The sequence below is a fragment of the Coregonus clupeaformis genome, chromosome 17 (genome assembly GCF_020615455.1).
Source record: "Coregonus clupeaformis isolate EN_2021a chromosome 17, ASM2061545v1, whole genome shotgun sequence".
NCBI classification, from domain to species: Eukaryota; Metazoa; Chordata; class Actinopteri; order Salmoniformes; family Salmonidae; genus Coregonus; species Coregonus clupeaformis.
This window is the reverse complement of record NC_059208.1, coordinates 28,562,577-28,579,987: the sequence shown is the minus strand read 5'-3', so window position 1 is coordinate 28,579,987 and position 17,411 is coordinate 28,562,577. Positions and strand designations below refer to the sequence as shown.

At 42.0% G+C, this 17,411-nt stretch overlaps 2 protein-coding genes and 1 long non-coding RNA gene across 3 annotated transcripts; 2 read left to right on the top strand and 1 right to left on the bottom strand.

The window, feature by feature from the left end:
• The first annotated feature begins 4,325 nt into the window (after positions 1–4,325).
• LOC123492867 lies at positions 4,326–6,056 on the top strand. Its single transcript, XM_045226268.1, has one exon. The coding sequence runs from the start codon at positions 4,962–4,964 to the stop codon at positions 5,925–5,927; it is 966 nt and encodes a 321-aa protein (XP_045082203.1). The 5' UTR covers positions 4,326–4,961; the 3' UTR covers positions 5,928–6,056.
• Positions 6,057–6,184: 128 nt separating this feature from the next.
• Positions 6,185–8,234, top strand: LOC123481111. Its single transcript, XR_006661900.1, has 3 exons — positions 6,185–6,224; positions 7,079–7,293; positions 7,369–8,234. It is a non-coding gene; the product is annotated as an uncharacterized LOC123481111 (long non-coding RNA).
• LOC123492868 lies at positions 8,044–9,396 on the bottom strand. The gene is made up of 3 exons (XM_045226269.1): positions 9,124–9,396; positions 8,660–8,878; positions 8,044–8,565 (listed from the first exon to the last, which is right to left on the bottom strand). The coding sequence occupies exons 1-3, from the start codon at positions 9,324–9,326 to the stop codon at positions 8,358–8,360; spliced, it is 630 nt and encodes a 209-aa protein (XP_045082204.1). The 5' UTR covers positions 9,327–9,396; the 3' UTR covers positions 8,044–8,357.
• Positions 9,397–17,411: the final 8,015 nt, after the last annotated feature.

The window sequence follows — 17,411 nt, the reverse complement described above, 5'->3', positions numbered from 1 at the left end:
GATGGACCAGAAGGACATCGGTTCTTGGTCTACAATGCAAAGGGTATGCATATTGGTTGGATGTGTACTATAGGCTACTAATGGTTGGTTAATGCTCATTGACCATATATATCACATGACATATGCTTGCATATTACAGTATATACAGTAATGCATTGTTTTAATTTTGCAATATGAATTCATTCACAGCTGTTAGGGAGGATGAATACTACTTGGCAGGAAAGATTATTGCTGTGTCAGTTGTGCATGGAGGTCCAGGACCCCATTTCCTGTCAGAAGATCTTGTACATTATCTTGCAGGCCAGCCTTCATTCAAAGCAACAAATAATTTAATAACTGATGAAGAAATAGGGAAAGCTTTGCAAGAGGTGAGAATAGCATAAGGGTATGGTAGGGCAGAGTTTTTCATACTTACTGCAGTGTTTTTGAGACAATGTTTACTTCCTATATCACGTACGGAATATATTTAATTAATTTATTAGTTTTTGATAGTGTAAGATTACACCTTGCTATGTACGTTATTAAAAAAATAGGCAAGGAGATACAGTGCATACAGTTATTGACTGGGGTGTTTTTGCCCATTTTCACGTCTTTCAGATTGAGAATGCTGCTTCATTGGATGCTCTGCAAGAATGTATGATGAGACACAGCACAATGTTACAGACAGCAGGTTGTCTGAGACATGTGGCTACTGTGGAAGAAAAGAAAGAAATCGTGTCAGACTACCTCCAATGGTATATCATTGACCGCAACTCATCTGTAATTGACAGGTAAGATGATATTTGTAGTGATGAGATTTTTATTTATTTATGTATGAATTTTTTTGTTTGAAATGCCTCATGGTCCCCATCTTTGGTTTATGCAAGTATGTATATCTGTTATCAATTTGTCCTTAATCAGAATTTGTACCTTAGTGTATTTCAACAGATATGTGATGTCACTTCATTCTGTGTCAAACTACAGTGCCTTCATTAAGTCTGCTCACCTTTATAGATTCAATTTAAAATATATTTAAATCCTTTTCCTCATCAATCTACACACAATACATCATAATGACAAAGCAAAAACAGAAATTAGATCTTAGGTTTCTCCTCCTGACTAACTCTTCCATAGAGGAAAATCAGTCCAGTTACCCCTTAAAGTGATCCATCCACCTCTGCTGCACATCTGGCAGCAGAGTGATGGTTTGAGGCTCACTTTACCCATCAAACCCTTGATGACTTGCTGCTGTTTATCCAACCACCTGCTCCATACTGTAGCAGTGTCATTTACATATGGATCTATTTCTGCCCTCAGTTCTCATAGAGATCCTGACATGCAGAGAGGTTTTAGTATCTCTTGTAAATGTCCCTGAAAATCAGATATAAAGAGTGTGGTGATGTTGTGTGTAAAGCCTGTAGCTTCATACACGAGGAATCCAGGCTGGAATTACTTCCAAAGGTGCTTCAACAGTGTACTGAGAAAATGGTTAATTAACTTGTGCGAATGTGATATTCCAGTTTTTAATTTTTATTAAATTTGCTACAATTTCTAAAAACTTGTTTTTGCTTTGTCATTATGATGTATTGTGTGTAGGCTGATGAGGAAAAAGATTAATATTACTATTTTAAATTGAATCTATAACTATTCTGCCCTGGAATTGCGTTCCCGTGCAAAATAGTGAAAAAACATCATCACGGCGGGCTCAAGCACAAGAATAATTGCACGTGGTGGTTATGATTCTACGTTCATTAGCCAACAAAGCCTCTGATCCTAGGGATGACCAGCAGTCTACGATGCAGCAACCAGAGGCAAGTGTTCGACAGAAAGAGGAAGAGGAGCGAGTAAGAGAGATGGAGGAGCCTCTTCAGCACATTGAGACCAAGTCTCAGTCAACAAGATCAAGGTCATCAAAACAGTCAAGCAGATCCTCAACGGCGAGTTATGCAGCCATCAAAGCACGTGCCAAGGCGGACGCAGCGCGTGCTAGAGTCTCCTATGCTGAAAAGGAAGCTTCTATGATGAAACAAAAAGCGGAACTGGATGCAAGTTTATATGTTCTCCAAGTTGAGAGAACAGCTGCTGCTGCGTTGGCTGAAGCTGTAGCCTTTAAAGAAGCTGTAGAGTCTGAACGCAGAGATCTCCACAGAGAACTCAACACAGGGACACAGCCCTTAAGTCCAGTCCAACGTACTTGTGAGTATGTGCAACAACATGCTAGGCCCTACTTTGCTGAAATGCCATTTGAAGTAGAGACACGAGCTTAGTGTTGACCCAGCTACAGGCCACAATCCAGAAAGTAGCAAACAACGGAGCATGAGCAGAGACTCTCCGTACAAAAGAAATGAAAAGCAGCATGGTGGAAAGGGAAAACAAACCCACTTCCAGTCACCGAAACAAGGCTTCCCTGAGTCACAAGTGGCACCAGAACTCACCAAGTACCTCCTGCGCCGTGAGATGGTGAGTTCCGGACTCCTGAAGTTTGATGATCGTCCTGAAAATTATTGGGCATGGAAAGCATCTTTTCTCAATGCGACCAGAGACTTGAATCTATCAGCCAGGGAAGAGTTAGATCTAATTACCAAGTGGCTGGGGGCAGAGTCGTCTGAGCAAGCAAAGAGAATTAGATCTGTCTATATTCTCAATGCAACAGCAGGGCTTAACATGGTCTGGCAACGACTAAAAGAGTGCTATGGTACACCCGAAGTGATCGAGAATGCACTGTTAAAGAAAATTGATGAATTTCCAAAACTGTCTAACAAAGACAATCACAAACTAAGAGAACTGGGTGACATTCTTCTCGAACTGGAGTGTGCTAAAGAAGAAGGGTACCTTCCAGGCCTCGCTTATCTGGACACATCTCGTGGGGTAAACCCTATAGTAGAGAAACTTCCATTCAGTTTACAAGAGAAATGGATAGCACAGGGATCCAAATACAAGGAGGACTATCGGGTAGCATTCCCACCATTCTCGTTTTTCTCAAATTCATCAGGAACCAGGCGAAAATTAGAAACGACCCCAGCTTCACCCTCTACACCTCAACTACCCAGGTGTCTGTGAAAAGTGAGAAACCTGTCAGGTACAGCAGCAAGACACCTGTGACTGTACACAAAACAGATGTGTCATCTGAGCCCTCAGACCACCAAACCAAACCCAGTAAGACAAAGGTTGAAAGCCCTGACCATCACTGTCCAATACATAACAAGCCTCATCCTCTTAAAAAGTGTCGCGGGTTTAGATTCAAAACTCTAGATGAGCGCAAATCATATCTCAAAGAGAATGGCATTTGTTTCCGATGTTGTGGGTCAACTCAGCACAGAGCTAAAGACTGTAAGGTGTCAATCAAGTGCTCCGAGTGTGACAGCGACAGACATCTTGCTGCTCTGCATCCAGGTCCAGCTCCTTCAACGATAGACACCGCTACAGCAGAGAAAGAGCATGGCGGGGAGCAAGGTGAAGATGCTCTTCTATCAGTCACCTCAAAGTGTACCGAGATCTGTGGTGAGGCAGCCAATCCAAGATCATGTTCAAAAATATGCCTAGTCAAAGCTTATCCAGCTGGGAAAAGAGAGAAAGCTGTCAAAATGTATGCAGTGCTTGATGAACAGAGCAACAAATCTCTGGCCAAGACAGAGTTTTTCAATCTCTTCAACATCAATGACAACTCTGCTCCATACACCATGAAGACCTGTTCTGGGGTAACAGAGACTTCAGGCAGGAGAGCCGTCAACTTCATGGTGGAGTCTATAGACGGACACAAGCAGCTCACTCTCCCTACTCTGATAGAGTGTGACATGATGCCAGACGATAGAATGGAGATTCCCTCCCCAGACATTGCGCATCATCATCCCCATCTGCAACCAGTGGCGGACAAAATTCCAGCTGTGGACCCAGACGCTCCCATCCTCCTGCTCTTAGGACGAGACATCTTAAGGGTAAACAAGGTACGAGAACAAATCAATGGGCCCCACAACACTCCTTATGCACAGCGACTCGACCTCGGGTGGGTCATCGTGGGTGAAGTTTGTCTGGGAACGGCTCACCGACCAGCCAGTGTTAACGTGTTCAGGACAAACATACTTCAAAATGGTCGCACGTCCTATCTGAGCCCTTGCCCTGACATCATCCAGGTGAAAGAGAACTACAGCAGCGTAGCTCAGCAACACATTTCTCTCTCTACAGGGCACTCGAGAGATCCAAGCACAACTGTAAACACTGACAGCAATCCAGCAGACCATGCAACCAGGCCCATACGAGCCGCACTCTTAAAGCACACCAATTGGTTCTCAGGTCCCCCCTTTTCTGGCTCAAGCAAACTCAAGTGAGTCTGAGACCATCAATTTGACCTTGTAGAGCCTGACGCAGACGCAGAGATTCGGCCAGACGTCACTGCCTTCGTCACTAAGGTTTCTGGAGCTCAATTCGGCTCTCATCGCTTTGAGAGGTTCTCGAACTGGAAAGCTCTCAATCGAGCCACAGCACGACTCATTCATGTTGCCAAATCCTTTCACGAAAGTGCGGACGACAACAACTGCAGAGGCTGGCATCAGTGTAAAAAACCATGCAGTACAAGTGAGTTGTCACAAGCCAAAACAGCAATCATTCACTGTGTGCAACATGAAGCCTTCAAAGAGGAATTCAAATGCCTTGAGAAAGGAAAAGAGTTACCAAAACAAAGTACACTCAAAAAGCTGAACCCAGTGATTGATGAGGATGGGTTGCTGAGGGTGGGAGGCCGATTATCCTCTGCCGACCTGTCACAAGACGAAAAACATCCTCTCATCATCCCACGGACGCATCATGTCGCCACTCTGCTGGTAAGACATTATCACGAGCAAGTGGCTCACCAGGGCCGTCATTTTTCAGATGGAGCTATTCGAGCAGCAGGCTTCTGGATTATTGGGAGCAAACATCTGGTCTCTGGTATCATCCACAAGTGTGTCACCTGCCGTAAGGTTAGAGGAAAGTCAGTTGACCAAAAGATGGCGGACTTACCTGCAGACAGACTCACATCAGAGCCACCATTCACCAGTGTTGGACTTGATGTGTTTGGACCATGGAATGTCATAACTCGTCGCACTAGAGGTGGTAGTGCAGACTCCAAGCGCTGGGCGGTACTCTTTACATGTATGTCTACTAGAGCAGTCCATATTGAGCTCATCGAATCCATGTCCACATCCAGCTTCATCAACGCGCTGAGGCGTTTTTTCTCTATCCGCGGTCCAGCAAAAGTGCTACGATCTGATCGAGGTACAAACTTTATAGGTGCCTGCAGGGAACTGGGAATCGACACAAATGACTCAGAGTTGACTAAATACCTCTCAGACAAGGGATGTACTTGGATATTTAATCCCCCACACTCGTCTCATATGGGTGGTTCTTGGGAGAGACTCATTGGGGTTGCCAGACGTATCCTTGATGCTATGCTGTTTCAGACGGGCTCCACTCGTCTCACACATGAGGTCTTGAGCACTCTTATGTCTGAAGTTATGGCAATAATCAATGCGAGACCCCTAGTGTCAGTGTCAACCGATCCTGACATGCCTGCCATTCTTACACCCTCAATGTTACTGACACAAAAGACCAACGCTACCTCAGCCCCTTCTGGATATTTCCACATGAACGATCTTCATGGAAAACAGTGGAAGCAAGTCCAGTGTCTCGCTGACACTTTCTGGAAAAGGTGGAGACAGGAGTACCTGACAACACTGCAGAGACGCAGAAAATGGACAGCAGAAAAGCCAAATGTGAAAGTGGGAGATGTTGTCTTATTGAAAGACAGTCAGACGCACAGAAATGACTGGCCAGTCGGACTTGTGGTCAAAACCTTTCCCAGTACTGACGGAAAGGTCAGGAAAGTAGAACTAAAGGTTGTCAAGCAAGGGATTGCTAAGGTGTTTCTGAGACCAATCTCAGAGATTGTTGTTCTTCTTTCTGAAGCATCCTAGAGGCAAAATATTTGATTTCATAGTGGCACAATCTCATTATACCAGGCGGGGAGTGTGCTGCCATCTTGTTAGAAGGTATCAGATTTATTTTATTATAGTGATTAAGAGTGACTTTCATTGTGTTCCATGGTGTTTAGCGCCCCCTAGTGGAGCTTTCTGGTACTTAGAATTATGTACGAAAACCCGGAAGTAAAGTTGTTATTATGCACGCGACAAGCAGCTAGAAACAACGTTACTGTACAGTTCTTTCAGTGCAACTATTTATTGTTACGCTTCAGCCTCGGAAAATATTTGTTTGTAAGTTCAATTCAAGCATATTACAAGTGATGATAATATTGTTATTGACAGAATTGCTTACTTATCAATGTTAATTGGTTACATTTACTCACGCAAATTGCATTGACTTTCATGGATGCCGTTAGCTGTATTAGTTTGCTCGTGCGTAATGTAAAGTGTAAAACATACTATAGTTTGTTACTGTTTCTAGTGTAATATGCTTTGTTATTGTACAGAGGTGTTAGTACATTATTAGAGTAATGAAAGGAGTTGGCTAGTTGTTACTCATAGAGTAATTATCTATTTGGTTTGTCGTCATGCCAGATACATGGTAACTTGGCACTTGCTTTGTATTTATGCAACTTCAACTTGAAATGTATAATGTACAGCTACAGTATGTCAATGTGAATTGAATACTAAAGTATATTATTTTCTGTATTTGCAGTTTCACAACATAAACGTTTTCAATACATTCGTTCAAGAAAAGTCACGCCTTGGAAGTTTTATTGAAGACTCAGTTGTTAGCTATCTGTCTAGTTTTGCACGGGAACGCAATTCAAGGGCAGAATAATAACGAAACAAAGTTGTGAAAAAGTGCAATGGGTGTGTAGACTTTCTGAAGGCATCGTGTGAGTGCTCAAGCCACCCATCCGTCTGTGTCATTCCAGTCTTTTGTTTCTGTGTGTTATACTTACAGTTTGTAACAATTAACGTTTAATGTGCAATGCAAAAATAGGGTTTTTGAAATCAATTTTCAACAATGTTAAGGTGGATAGTAATTGTAGAGAAGAGAATATTTAATAGTTTTCTTTAGATAATTTTAAATTCAATTGGCACTACACAGCAGTGAAACAATGTTTGTGTTCACTCTGTAGATTCAGAGATGGTCTTTCAACCCTGGAGTTTTTGACTGCACTACAGCAACACCCTACTTTGCTGGCCCCTGTCATGTGCCACTCTGAAAGGCGACTCACTGCTTTTGAACTTGAGAGACTCTTCAAACCTGACCTCAGTCCTTCGGGGAGTAATCGAAGACTTAAAGAAAGTCAAACCATGGCCTACTGGGCAGACTATCTCCTTGATTGTGAAGGTTTGTTAGTTTGTTTTTTATAACTAGTTAAGAAAACACATGGCAGTGATGTATCTGAATTGTTTTTCTTTGCAGAAGGCCAGGCTGCTGTGTCTGTGGAAGATGTTTTGATGTTTGCTACTGGGCTGTCTTCACTTCCCCCATCTGGCTTGGAACCACTGCCTCAAATAGAGTTCCTGGAGGACTCTGCGTTCCCAATGGCAAATACATGTTCAAACTCCTTGAGATTACCACTCCTAGACTCATACACTTTGTTTAAGTCACAAATGGACTTTGGAATTCAAAATAGTCCAGGATTCGGCTGTTTCTAAGCTATATGATGGATGACCCCTAGAGTTAAGACTCTGAAAAAGTTGTTGTTGTTAAAGGTTAGGGTTGGGCATCATTTAGATTTTAACGATTCTGATTCCAATTCCGATTCTTCCTTTTGATTCCGGTTCTTATCGATTCTCGATTCCGATTCTTTGAGTGGTGGAGTTGAAACGGGTCACATGCTTATTTCACAAATAAGAGGAAAGTTTTATTTTGATTCAAAGGTGGGTTGCAGTTTGATGGGGCTTTTTCAATGTAAAATAAAGCCACACTAGAGCACCGCTTACTGTGCTCCATGGCTGCAACACAACAAGCACCTGGCCGCTACAGACCAAAACTTGCGCATGTTAAATTTGGAACCCATGATCAGATTTGAAACCCAATCCTCCAAAACGATTCCAATAAAGAAACAATTCCGATGGAATCGTAATTGTTTTAAACTATTCCAAGTAGGAATTGGTTCTTGATGCCCAACCCTATTAAAGGTGCACTTTTAAAGTGCAGTTGCCAAAGTTGTTTTTATAATGTTACTGTATGTGAGCATGTTCTTTTCTCACAGTAAACATTTTGAAAATGTTTTAGATCCATTACTCTCAATACTACAAAAGTGTAATAAATACTGATTACTATTTTTGATTAATTTACTTCACACTTAAAAACAATTAAGCTTTGGGTGACAGATTCATAAATATTGTGTTCAGACAGACAGCAGTATTCCACCACTACAAAAAACCCTCCCTTTTTTGATCATTTCATAGCTGAGCCATTTCTTTTAGTTTCATGTACAGTTCGGATGCAGACTCCCAGTTGTCTGGCTTCTGTAACTGATTGTGTTCCATGGCAAAGTCCAAGTACTCCTGCATGTTTGGGTCCCCACAAGGAGTCATTGACAGGCTAGCCTCAGGAAGGGCATCCAGTTCAGCTTGTTCACTTTGAAATCCGCAGTCTCTGGAGCCAAACCTATGTTAAATAGAATACATAATTGCATTTATTTTCATTTAAGCTAAAACGTTACATTAATGCTTTTATCTGTTTATTATCACCAATGTATCACCTGTGTGGTAAGTAGTAGAGTTCATTGGGCACTCCTCCTGGACATGCTGCTGTTCTGGAAGGGCGAATCCTGTGGCTGTTCCACAGTCTCACACACTCATCCAAGTCCTTCTGAATAACATCACCAAAGCAATATCTCAATAGGCATTGATGCTCATGACTCCCGTTGAAGTATCCGGCATCTCTAAGGTCGGCAAATAACTCCATCCAGAACTGAGACCTATAGAAATGGATACAAATGTTTAGTTATACTATAAATAATAAAGGTTAGTTATAATGAAATGTATGGTCTGTGCATCTTTTGGTCATTCGATTTTCTTTTCAGGAACAGCTACTTTTCCTGACGGGCAGGATTTGCTTTACAAATTTGTATTGATAATTATTGTGCTCGTTTTTCATTAATCCTTCCTGAGAAGAAAATCGAATGACCAAAAGATGCAATGACCCTTTATGAAGACAACTCACCTTCCCTTTCTAAATATAGACCACCAGGACTCAATACGCTGGTTATTTATAGATGAGCCGTACATGTGGCTGGACGCTCCAGAGTAGTAGTCACTGTGATGGTGGCGTAGGGTACATTGAATTGCAGCCATTATGCCGTTCTCAGTGCCGCAATCAGTCCTCAGTCTCATGGGGATGACACCGAGGTTTCGCACACATGACATGAAATAGTGAGCAATCACTGTTGGGTTATTATTTGTTGGTCCACATTGAAGCGACAATACTTTACGTGAAAATCCATCTATGCATCCCGAAATGGCCAAACCGAACGGCTTAAGTTTGTCATAACCATCTGCGTGCCACATATAGTTAGGTCCCATTGAGTAGTTGTCCAGGTCCACGAAGTTCAAATCTGATGGCGTTACTCACGGCGTTTGGCGAGGAATAATCCTTTCTGCGGTACAACCCGGCTTCGTTCAGTTTACTTTTAAGAGTCCTCAAGCTGATGTTTACACCGTGTAGACTTGACATCATGTCCACGATTACAGCGTACGAGTGACCCTCGTTAAAATATTGAACGCAATGATGCAGTATGTCTGGTGTTTCCGTCTGGTCCGCGTCCTTTAAAAACTCCAAACACCGACCACACGTAAAGCAAAATCGCGTTAAGCTGTTCATGTGTTTGCCACAAAACGGGCAAAACATCCCTCGGCCGCAGTCCATGTTCGGGCGGTCACCATAAACTTCTTTGACGCCATAAACTCCACAACAACAACACGAAAAGACCACGCTCGTCACTTCCGGTATATGGTAGATTCCCTTTCCGTGACGAATCTGTCATTTGTAAATTTGTTTCGGGACTGGTAAATCAATCAATCAATCAATCAATTTTATTTTATATAGCCCTTCTTACATCAGCTAATATCTCGAAGTGCTGTACAGAAACCCAGCCTAAAACCCCAAACAGCTAGTAATGCAGGTGTAGAAGCACGGTGGCTAGGAAAAACTCCCTAGAAAGGCGAAAACCTAGGAAGAAACCTAGAGAGGAACCAGGCTATGAGGGGTGGCCAGTCCTCTTCTGGCTGTGCCGGGTGAAGATTATAACAGAACCATGCCAAGATGTTCAAAAATGTTCATAAGTGACAAGCATGGTCAAATAATAATCAGGAATAAATCTCAGTTGGCTTTTCATAGCCGATCATTAAGAGTTGAAAACAGCAGGTCTGGGACAGGTAGGGGTTCCATAACCGCAGGCAGAACAGTTGAAACTGGAATAGCAGCAAGGCCAGGCGGACTGGGGACAGCAAGGAGTCACCACGGCCGGTAGTCCCGACGTATGGTCCTAGGGCTCAGGTCTCTCAGTTGGCTTTTCATAGCCGATCATTAGGAGTTGAAAACAGCAGGTCTGGGACAGGTAGGGGTTTCGTAACCGCAGGCAGAACAGTTGAAACTGGAATAGCAGCAAGGCCAGGCGGACTGGGGACAGCAAGGTGTCATCATGCCCGGTAGTCCTGACGTATGGTCCTAGGGCTCAGGTTCTCAGAGAGAAAGAGAGAACGAGAGAATTAGAGAGAGCATACTTAAATTCACACAGGACACTGGATAAGACAGGAGAAGTACTCCAGGTATAACCAACTAACCCCAGCCCCCCGACACATAAACTACTGCAGCATAAATACTGGAGGCTGAGACAGGAGCGGTCCGGAGACACTGTGGCCCCATCCGAAGAAACCCCGGACAGGGCCAAACAGGAAGGATATAACCCCACCCACTCTGCCAAAGCACAGCCCCCGCACCACTAGAGGGATATCCTCAACCACCAACTTACAATCCTGAGACAAGGCCGAGTATAGCCCACAGAGGTCTCCACCACAGCACAAACCAAGGGGGGGCGCCAACCCAGACAGGAAGATCACGTCAGTAACTCAACCCACTCAAGTGACGCACCCCTCCCAGGGACGGCATGAAAGAGCACCAGCAAGCCAGTGACTCAGCCCCTGCAACAGGGCTAGAGGCAGAGAACCCCCAGTGGAGAGGGGAACCGGCCTGGCAGAGACAGCAAGGGCTGTTCGTTGCTCCAGAGCCTTTCCGTTCACCTTCACACTCCTGGGCCAGACTACACTCAATCATATGACCTACTGAAGAGATAAGTCTTCAGTAAAGACTTAAAGGTTGAGACCGAGTCTGCGTCTCTCACATGGGTAGGCAGACTGTTCCATAAAAATGGAGATCTATAGGAGAAAGCCCTGCCTCCCGCTGTTTGCTTAGAAATTCTAGGGACAATTAGGAGGCCTGCGTCTTGTGACCGTAGCGTACGTATTGGTATGTACCGGCAGGACCAACTCGGAAAGATAGGTAGGAGCAAGCCCATGTAACGCTTTATAGGTTAACAGTAAAACCTTGAAATCAGCCCTTGCCTTAACAGGAAGCCAGTGTAGGGAAGCTAGCACTGGAGTAATATGATCAAATTTCTTGGTTCTAGTCAGGATTCTAGCAGCCGTATTTAGCACTAACTGAAGTTTATTTAGTGCTTTATCCGGGTAGCCGGAAAATAGAGCATTGCAGTAGTCTAACCTAGAAGTAACAAATGCATGGATGAATTTTTCTGCATCATTTTTGGACAGAAAATTTCTGATTTTTGCAATGTTACGTAGATGGAAAAAAGCTGTCCTTGAAACAGTCTTGATATGTTCGTCAAAAGAGAGATCAGGGTCAAGAGTAACGCCGAGGTCCTTCACAGTTTTATTTGAGACGACTTTACAACCATCAAGATGAATTGTCAGATTTAACAGAAGATCTCTTTGTTTCTTGGGACCTAGAACAAGCATCTCTGTTTTGTCCGAGTTTAAAAGTAAAAAGTTTTCAGCCATCCACTTCCTTATGTCTGAAACACAGGCTTCTAGCGAGGGCAATTTTGGGGCTTCACTATGTTTCATTGAAATGTACAGCTGTGTGTCATCCGCATAGCAGTGAAAGTTAACATTATGTTTTCGAATAACATCCCCAAGAGGTAAAATATATAGTGAAAACAATAGTGGTCCTAAAACGGAACCTTGAGTAAATGTGTTTTGCGTCTTGTTAATTTGCTTTATAAAATGTTAATTTGTTTTATAAAATGTTAATTTGTTTTATAAAATGTAAATTTGTTTTCCAAAATGTAAATTTGTTTTCCAAAATGTAAATTTGTCTCGAGCTTTGTAAAAGTGTTTCATTCTTTGTAATGTTGCTTTGCACTTCCCGGCCACCGTAGGGTCGGCATATAACGCGAACGTCTAGCAACCCAAAGGATCTGAATTCAAATTTCTTCATGCACAAATGTAGCATTTTAGTTAATTAGCAACTTTTCAACTACTTGCTACTTTTGAGCTACTTTTCAACTACTTAGCATCTTAGCTAACCCTTCCCCTAACCCTAACCTTAGCCATTTTAGCTAACCCTTCCCCTAACCTTAACCCTTTAATCTAACTCCTGAACGTAATCCTAACCCCTAACCCTAACCCGTAGCCTAGTTTAACTCTTTAATCTAACTCCTGAACGTAACCCTAACCCCTAACCCTAACCCGTAGCCTAGCTAACATTAGCCAGCTAGCTAATGTTAGCCACATAGCTAATGTTAGCCACCTAGCTACCTAGCTAGAATTCGTAACATATAATACATTTGCAAAGTCATAACATATTGTACATTTTGCAAATGCGTAACATATAATAGGATTTATAATTTGTAACATATCATACAAAATTAGTGATGGACATCCACAAATTAATACGATACCATACGAAACATAAAATACAGTATCATACTAAATGGAACACATTGGTACATACAGAATAGTACGAAATGCTCTGAGACCGGGTTGGCAGATATACTGCTGGTATCAGCAGCTGCGGTTACCTTGAGGGAAACTTTTATCCACATCTGTATTAGTAGGCGCAGCTGCTATACATATGAGCTCCAAAGTCCAAACATGAGGTGTTGGAGACAGTTCTAATTTGCATGCATATTCTAGGCTTCAACTGCAGTAGTTGTGCTACACCAGCCCGGACAGAATAGTGCATCAGTCATATTAAATTTGTGGTGCATGTCCATCTCAATAGTTTAGACTAAAAACGCCTCCTGCCCTAATCTCATCTCCTCTCCTCCTTCACTGATCTGAAGACACAAGATTAGCCTACCAAAAGCAACCAGGTTATGCATACATACAGTACATATCCTATGGCACAATCTGGTCTCAGAGCATTTCGTATTATTCTATAAGTAAATCCGAGATACTTAATTTAATATGATATGTTACATTTAGTATGGTATGTATTAATTTGTGGATGTCCATCGTTCATTTCATATGATATGTTACAAATTACAATTCCTATTATATGTTAAGAATTTTCAAATGTAAAATATGTTACGAATTTGCAAAACGTGTTATATGTTACGAATTTGCAAAACGTACAATATATTATGAATTTGCAAAATGTAAGATATGTTACAAATTCTAACTAGGTGGCTGGGTGTCAAACGTTAGCTAGCTCGCTAACGTTAGCTAGGCTAGGGGTTAGTGTTTGGGTTAAGGTTAGGGTTAAGTTTAGGAGTTAGGTTAAAGTTAGGGTTAGGGGAAGGGTTAGCTAGCATGCTAAGTAGTTGCAAAGTTGCTAAAAAGTAATAAATAGTCAAAAAGTTGCTAATTAGCTAAATTGCTAAAGTTGTCCGTGATGAGATTTGAACTCTCAACCTTTGGGTTGCTAGACGTTCGCGTTATAAATAGCTAATTAGCTAAAATGCTAAAGTTGGCCGTGATGAGATACGAACTCGCAACCTTCGGTTGCTAGACATTCACGTTATACATAGTTGCAAAGTAGCTAAGGAGTAGTAAGTAGTTGAAAAATGGCTAATTAGCTAAAATGCTAAAGTTGTCTGTGATGAGACTCGATCTCGCCCACCCATCCCCCCGACCAACCACCCTAAAGTAACCATCTGTCTTATGTATCCATACCAAACATAACATATCATACTAAATGGAGTGTCTTAGATTTACATACAGAATAATACGAATTGCTTTGAGACCAGGTTGAATGGCCTGGGAATTTGTTTTCACCTGCCAGGTTCTTTCGAAGTAGAACTAAAGTATCCGACAGCTGTAGCTCAGCTGGTAGAGCACGGCGCTTGTAACGCCAAGGTAGTGGGTTCGATCCCCGGGACCACCCATACACAAAAATGTATGCACGCACGACTGTAATTCGCTTTGGATAAAAGCGTCTGCTAAATGGCATATTATTAAGAGAATAAGGAAAGGAATAAAGCATAAATTGTTTTATACAGTGTCCACCAGATGGCGAGATTGTCCTGTTTTTGTAAGTACTACTTGAATGTTTCCTGATACTACTGGCTACATTAATGCACGTAAGTTAACCTTAAAATATTCTATAGCCAAAAATATCCAGAGATGTAACAAGGTATTTGCATATTATTTATTTATTGATATATCAAAAGTACATTTCCCCCAATGTTTGATTCTACTGCCTCAAATTTCTTCAACATAGAAATAAATGTATACAATCCTATGTACATATCTGTTGTGCTGACTGATTCATAATAATATCATCTAAAAAAGTACATTAGAAATTAGAATGTTGAATAACAGTCTGGTACCAAGGACACGTGGACAGTTTGCCATAGGTAAAGCTGGATGAGTCTGTCATGACTTACTGTAACTTGGACACCTTTGGTTCCCCTCTTCAACAAGTGACAAAATGAAGCAATCAACCAAAGAAAATATTATTGCTGAGAGAATTTGAAATATAGAAGTATTTGCAGCCTTCAAAACCACAAGGCAACATATGAGTAACACATATAGTGATGACCTGGCTCTTTTGAGGGAGTGGGTTTCATTTTTTTTTCTTCAAGTCTTTTGCAAGAGATGATGCAGTTCGCAGAAATGATAGTCCTCAACTTATCAGAAAACCAAACAGCTTGAGAAACGGTTTACTGGTCACCTTCATATTATGCAGTCATTGCTGCTCACACCAGAGGCAGATGGGGTTTTAACATGGAAGGCTACGCGATTGGATGGACAGTAGAATCCCATTAACAAAAATGACCCCAAAATTCTATGTGTTTACAAGAAGAGATCGAAAATAGACTACTACAGGTAAAAGTCAGTAAATTAGAATATTTTGAAAAACTTGATTTATTTCAGTAATTGCATTCAAAAGGTGTAACTTGTACATTATATTTATTCATTGCACACAGACTGATGCATTCAAATGTTTATTTCATTTAATTTTGATGATTTGAAGTGGCAACAAATGAAAATCCAAAATTCCGTGTGTCACAAAATTAGAATATTACTTAAGGCTAATACAAAAAAGGGATTTTTAGAAATGTTGGCCAACTGAAAAGTATGAAAATGAAAAATATGAGCATGTACAATACTCAATACTTGGTTGGAGCTCCTTTTGCCTCAATTACTGCATTAATGCGGCGTGGCATGGAGTCGATGAGTTTCTGGCACTGCTCAGGTGTTATGAGAGCCCAGGTTGCTCTGATAGTGGCCTTCAACTCTTCTGCGTTGTTGGGTCTGGCATTCTGCATCTTCCTTTTCACAATACCCCACAGATTTTCTATGGGGCTAAGGTCAGGGAGTTGGCTGGCCAATTTAGAACAGAAATACCATGGTCCGTAAACCAGGCACGGGTAGATTTTGCGCTGTGTGCAGGCGCCAAGTCCTGTTGGAACCTGAAATCTCCATCTCCATAGAGCAGGTCAGCAGCAGGAAGCATGAAGTGCTCTAAAACTTGCTGGTAGACGGCTGCGTTGACCCTGGATCTCAGGAAACAGAGTGGACCGACACCAGCAGATGACATGGCACCCCAAACCATCACTGATGGTGGAAACTTTACACTAGACTTCAGGCAACGTGGATCCTGTGCCTCTCCTGTCTTCCTCCAGACTCTGGGACCTCGATTTCCAAAGGAAATGCAAAATTTGCTTTCGTCAGAAAACATGACTTTAGACCACTCAGCAGCAGTCCAGCTCTTTTTTCCTTAGCCCAGGTGAGACGCTTTTCGCGCTGTTTCTTGGTCAACAGTGGCTTGACACGAGGTATGCGGCAGTTGAAACCCATGTCTTTCAAGCGTCTCTTGGTGGTGGATCTTGAAGCCCTGACTCCAGCAGCTGTCCACTCCTTGTGAATCTCCCCCACATTTTTGAATGGGTTTTTTTCACAATCTTGACTAGGCGCGGTGATCCCTATCGCTTGTACACTTTTTCTGACCACAGTTTTTCCTTCCCTTTGCCTCTCTATTAATGTGTTTGGACACAGAGCTCTGAGAACAGCCAGCCTCTTCTGCAATAACCTTTTGTGTCTTTCCCTCCTTGTGCAATGTGTCGATGGTCGCCTTTTTGGACAGCTGTCAAATCTGAAGTCTTCCCCCATGTTTGTGTAGGCTTCAGAACTGGACTGAGAGACCATTTAAAGCCCTTTGCAGGTGTTTTGAGTTAATCAGCTGATTAGTTTGTGGCACCAGGTGTCTTCAAAATGTAACCCTTACACAATATTCTAATTTTGTGACACACGGAATTTTGGATTTTCATTTGTTGCCACTTCAAATCATCAAAATTAAATGAAATAAACATTTGAATGCATCAGTCTGTGTGCAATGAATAAATATAATGTACAAGTTACACCTTTTGAATGCAATTACTGAAATAAATCAAGTTTTTCAAAATATTCTAATTTACTGACTTTTACCTGTATATGAAAAATACCCCGTCCTGAGAACGTGTTGTCTTTAAAAGCACCATAATTTTGAGCTACTAGGAGTAAGGCCACTATCAGGAAGCACCAGAGGAACGAATCACAACAATATAACGTTCACGTTTTCCTCACTTGACACAATGTGCACATCTGTATTTCTTCCCCTTTTTGTCATTTTCACAATCATTCAACAATTCACATTTCTGTTCCCTCTTTTGAGCTCCCACTAGTTCACGACTCCCTGTCCCCCTTTTGTCTCTTCCGCTCTCTTTTCCTGTCAGTCTCCACATCCCCCCTCCCTCTCTCTCGCACCAGGGCCATGACGCACAGACCTTTCAGGGTCGTCACTAGTTACCACATCCACAAAGTCATAATTATGGCTAAACCCCGCCTATTTCTACAATTTCTCTTCTTCGTATCTGATTTTAAACCTAACCTTAATCCTAACCACACTGCTAACCTTATGCCAAACCCTAACCTTAAATGAAAACCAAAAAGCTCATTTTTGTTTTTATGAATTTTTACAATAGACCATTTTGACTTTGTGGCTGTGGTAAC

Excerpts from the sequence above, each read along its gene's own strand:
- LOC123492867 (XM_045226268.1), top strand. The coding sequence starts at position 4,962 with ATGGCGGACTTACCTGCAGACAGACTCACATCAGAGCCACCATTCACC.
- LOC123492868 (XM_045226269.1), bottom strand. The coding sequence starts at position 9,326 with ATGTCATGTGTGCGAAACCTCGGTGTCATCCCCATGAGACTGAGGACT. Across the intron at positions 8,879-9,123 it reads TCTATATTTAGAAAGGGAAG|GTCTCAGTTCTGGATGGAGT; the intron begins GTGAGTTGTCTT and ends CCATTTCTATAG. Across the intron at positions 8,566-8,659 it reads CTCTACTACTTACCACACAG|GTTTGGCTCCAGAGACTGCG; the intron begins GTGATACATTGG and ends TATTTAACATAG.